The sequence below is a fragment of the Malania oleifera genome, chromosome 1 (assembly GCF_029873635.1).
Source record: "Malania oleifera isolate guangnan ecotype guangnan chromosome 1, ASM2987363v1, whole genome shotgun sequence".
NCBI lineage: Eukaryota > Viridiplantae > Streptophyta > Magnoliopsida > Santalales > Ximeniaceae > Malania > Malania oleifera.
Genome location: NC_080417.1, coordinates 100,916,052 through 100,920,555, shown reverse-complemented (window position 1 = coordinate 100,920,555; position 4,504 = coordinate 100,916,052). Strand labels below are relative to the sequence as shown.

The window sequence follows — 4,504 nt, the reverse complement described above, 5'->3', positions numbered from 1 at the left end:
AATAAAAATATAAATATAAATATAAATAAAAAATAAAAACAAAATTAGGAACTGGTAACTATTTGGTTAATATCTTTAAAACTAAAAATAAACCAAAAATTGATTGGACAAATTTTTATTTTTGTCATCAAATTAATTAAAAATTCAAAAAATATTATTAAAATATTAAAAATACAAAAATAATATAAATTTAAAAATACTATAATAAAATATAAATTATCATAATTATTTTACTTAATTATTATGTTTCAAATTTATTTTACAAGAACACTTTCAATTATAAAAATATTTGTTAAATGAATTTTAATTTTCAAAAAAAATTAAAAAAATGATCTATGTTATGATTCCGTATGACATGGGTCTAAGTGACATGCCCTTACTAGAAAATTATTTCATTTGCTTGGCAAAATAAAAGTAAAGTTTAAAATACTAAAGATATTCTTTTTGAAAAAGAAAATGCCCAAGAGGAAGGAGCCTTTCGTCCAACCCACACGACGGGACGCGCCTTTCTCCCTTCTCCCTCCAGCAAAACAAACACTTTCATCATTCAGTTATGACGCTATAGCTTTTCTAAAATGCAACTGAACTCTCCACTTCGAAACCCCGCATGGACCTCCCAACGAAGGCTTTTCGAACAGAAGCTCTCGGATCTTCATAAGTGCTCAAACCTGAACCATTTGAAGCAGGTCCATGCCCAGATCTTCAAAGCTGGTCTTCATGACGACCCCTTTGTGGCACCCAAGCTCATCACGGCGTTCTCCCTCTGTCGCCGAGTGGAGTTGGCAGTCAACGCTTTTAATATAGTTCAAGAAGCCAATGTGCTTCTGTACAATACTCTGATCAGAGCTCAAGTCCAAAACAGTCAGCCTTCACAAGCCTTTTCAACTTTCCTTGAGATGCGGGGCATCGGCATGGAGCCTGATAATTTTACTTACCCTTTTCTTCTGAAAGCCTGTTCGGCTAAACCTTCACTCCGAACAGTTGAGATGATACATAACCACATTGAGAAATTTGGATTTTGTTCAGATGTATTTGTGCCCAATTCGCTAATTGATACATACTCGAAGTGTGGTCCGGTTGGCGTCAGTGCAGCAAAGAAGTTGTTTATGGCAATGCCGGAGCGGGATATTGTTTCTTGGAATTCGATGATTGGCGGATTGGTAAAGGCGGGTGAGTTGGCCGAGGCTCGCCGTTTGTTTGACGAAACGCCTGAAAGAGATAGGGTGAGTTGGAACACGATGTTGGATGGGTATGCAAAGGCTGGAGAAATGGACGCGGCATTCATACTGTTTGAGAAGATGCCTGAGAGGGACGTTATCTCATGGTCAACGATGGTTTCGGGTTACAGCAAAGCTGGGGACATGGACATGGCAAGAATGTTGTTTAATAAAATGCCTTTCAAAAACTTGATTCCGTGGACAATAATGGTATCTGGATATGCTGAGAAGGGTTTTGCAAAAGAAGCAATCAGCTTGTATAAACAGATGGAAGAGACTGGATTGAAGCCTGATGATGGGGCTGTTATTGGTATTTTAGCTGCTTGTGCGAAGTCTGGTTTGCTTGGGTTAGGTACGAGAGTTTATGCCTCAATTCAGAGAACTGGTTTTAGCTGTAGCATTCAAATGTCCAATGCACTGATTGATATGTATGCAAAATGTGGCAGTTTAAACAAGGCTTCGAAAGTCTTTGATGATATGGCAAAGAGAGATTTGGTATCTTGGAACGTCATGCTTCATGGATTAGCCATGCATGGACATGGTGAGGAAGCACTAAAGCTTTTCTCTAGAATGAAACTCGAGGGGTTCAAGCCTGATAAGATCACTTTTGTTGGTGTTTTGTCTGCATGTACCCATGCAGGTTATGTCGATGACGGCCTTCTTTACTTCCAGACAATGGAAAGAGATTATGGGATTGTTCCCCAAATTGAGCATTATGGTTGCATGATAGACCTTTTGGGTCACTGGGGGCGACTTGAGGAAGCTTTCAAGCTTGTGAAAAGCATGCCATTTGAACCAAATGCCATTATTTGGGGTACCCTTTTGGGAGCGTGCAGAATGCATAATGCTGTGGAACTTGCAGAGGATGCACTTCATCGCTTGGTTGAATTGGAACCATCAGATGCTGGAAATTTTTCTATGCTGTCAAATATTTATGCTGCTGCAGGAGATTGGAATAATGTTGCAAATGTAAGAATGCAAATGAAAAGCAAGGGCATCCAAAAGCCATCTGGTGCTAGTTCGATTGAGTTGGATAATGAGGTTCATGAATTTACAGTATTTGATATGTCACACCCCAAATCAGACAAGATATACCAGATCATTGACAGATTGGTTCAGGACCTCAAGGAAGTTGATTATGTTTCAAAGTAGTGCTAATAAAATCCGATGTTGATGATGATTTTGGGCGTACACAGTCAACATAGTTCCTATATCGGGAATGTTTCTGTTGTTGAAGTGTATGCATCGTATTGGATGACACTTCAGATATAGGGGTACGGCTAGTTGCTTTCCTAATCTACCAGGGTTGCTGTTAAGTCATCCACTGGAAAGAGGGAAAATCTTGCCGCTTCTTGTTCATATATTTACCTTATATCTAATTCCAGGAAATTCTCAATGCTGGCATTTCTTTAACAATTATAGAATATAATTTTTTACTTATCAGCAGGATCTTATTTCCTTCGTTGCATTTTTATTTTTATTTTTATAAATAACTGTTTACTTTTCAATGGGATCTTATTGCCTTTGGTGCTTATTATTTCCAAGGTGGTGACATAAAGATCTAATTTGGTTCCCCTGTGACAACTTTAAATCTTGGTTTCTTGTTCTTGCATGCTGTTGGCTACATTGTCTCTAACATTGTGGTAAGTAGAATATTGTTTATTCACACAATGGACAATTGTAGGTTAGAGTTTTGGGTACTTTTACAAATGTAAGATTAAAGCAAGTGGATTAGTTAGTTCCACTAGCTAAACTTGATAGACTTTGAAGATATGGTGGCCTTTTTCTCATTTTTAGAGAGGTGAATTCTCTATGTAGGCATATCATATAGCTTTTAAAAAAATCGTTCTAGGGTATAAACCATATGAACTCATTCCATATCCTAAAGACTAGTAGATTTTGATAGCAATCTGTTTGTGTGATTGAGGTGCAAGAAACACCATGAAAGAAGAGAATTTTGCTGAGGTTTTTTGTTTTTGTTTGGAGCCATGTAGGCATATCATGTAGCTTTTAAATAAATTGTTGTAGGGTATAAACCATATGAACTCATTCCATATCCTAAAGACTAGTAGATTTTGATAGTAATCTGTTTGTGTGATTGAGGTGAAAGAAGCACCATGAAAGAAGAGAATTTTATTGAGGGTTTTTGTTTTTGTTTGGAGCCCCTTGATGTAGGACCAATCTCCATCAATTCCCCCTAAAACTAATGCATAGGAGATCAACCTTTTATAGGCTTATAAGGCTTGGAGAATAAGAAAAAGAACTTAAAAAATCTAAATAAACTAAAATACTAGCTTCCTAAATAATAATACTCTAGACTCTTGAATCTTGAATTATAATGCCCTAGAATCTTGAATATATGTTCCTAATAAAAAATGAAAATACAACATAAAAAAATAGTTGATTTTTGTTACTCGCTGCATCATTCTCCTCCAATTTGAAAGAACCAGACCTCAGAATTTGAAAACTTAAAGGGCAAAGAACTAAAATTGTGACCAGGTTGGAAGGGGACCAATGTAATGCATTGACTTCAAAAACCAAGTAGGGTTGCATATTCTAGAGCTCATGGAAATATAGATCGAAAGTTTACTTGGAATGACGAACACATTTGGTTAAATCTCAATCTACCGATGCAATGATTCTACAATCTTATTACTAACTTCCTCAACTACCTCTTCTTTAATGGGGGGAATCCATGATGTGGTAGTTTGGATCCTAGTTTGGTCCAGGATATACAAACTTCTTTGCTTGAAGGTTATACTTTAAGTTGCCCTAACACGACAATTGAGGAGGATTATGTTTCAACCCCTATGCTAACATTGACGCGGATATTCATCTCGGTTTTTCTTGATGTCAATGAACTTCATGACAACAATGACAAATGGCCTTGGAAAATATTGAAAGTTGATATTAGTGAGATTGTGGAAGAATTCAACAAGGGAGATGACCAAGAGTTTCAAGGTGAAGGCAAGCTATGCAAGGCAAATTTAAATTGATATAGCATATGCTGACTAAGTTTGCATTTGTTGAATACTTAAGTTAGAATATTTTCCCTTGTTTAATTGTTAATGTTTATAGAGTATGTCGAGGAAGTAAAAAATAAAACTTTCTATCTCCCTTCAAATATTATGTAAACCTTGTAGATTGAAGTCAAATAAATATATAAATGGACCCCTTGCTTGTAACTTGCTGAAAGGGATCCTTGGCACAACATTAGATTTGTCACTTTATGACCTAGAAGTCACAAGTTAGAGGCATGAAAACAATCTATTGCAAAAATAAAAGCA

General features: G+C 36.4%; 1 protein-coding gene across 1 annotated transcript; it reads left to right on the top strand.

Moving 5' to 3' along the window:
* Positions 1-446: 446 nt before the first annotated feature.
* LOC131158163 (pentatricopeptide repeat-containing protein At3g29230) lies at positions 447-2,613 on the top strand. The gene has a single exon (XM_058112833.1). It carries the CDS (start codon positions 576-578, stop codon positions 2,367-2,369), a length of 1,794 nt encoding a protein of 597 aa, XP_057968816.1. The 5' UTR covers positions 447-575; the 3' UTR covers positions 2,370-2,613.
* Positions 2,614-4,504: the final 1,891 nt, after the last annotated feature.

Coding starts and splice junctions, on each gene's coding strand:
- LOC131158163 (XM_058112833.1), top strand. CDS start 576: ATGCAACTGAACTCTCCACTTCGAAACCCCGCATGGACCTCCCAACGA.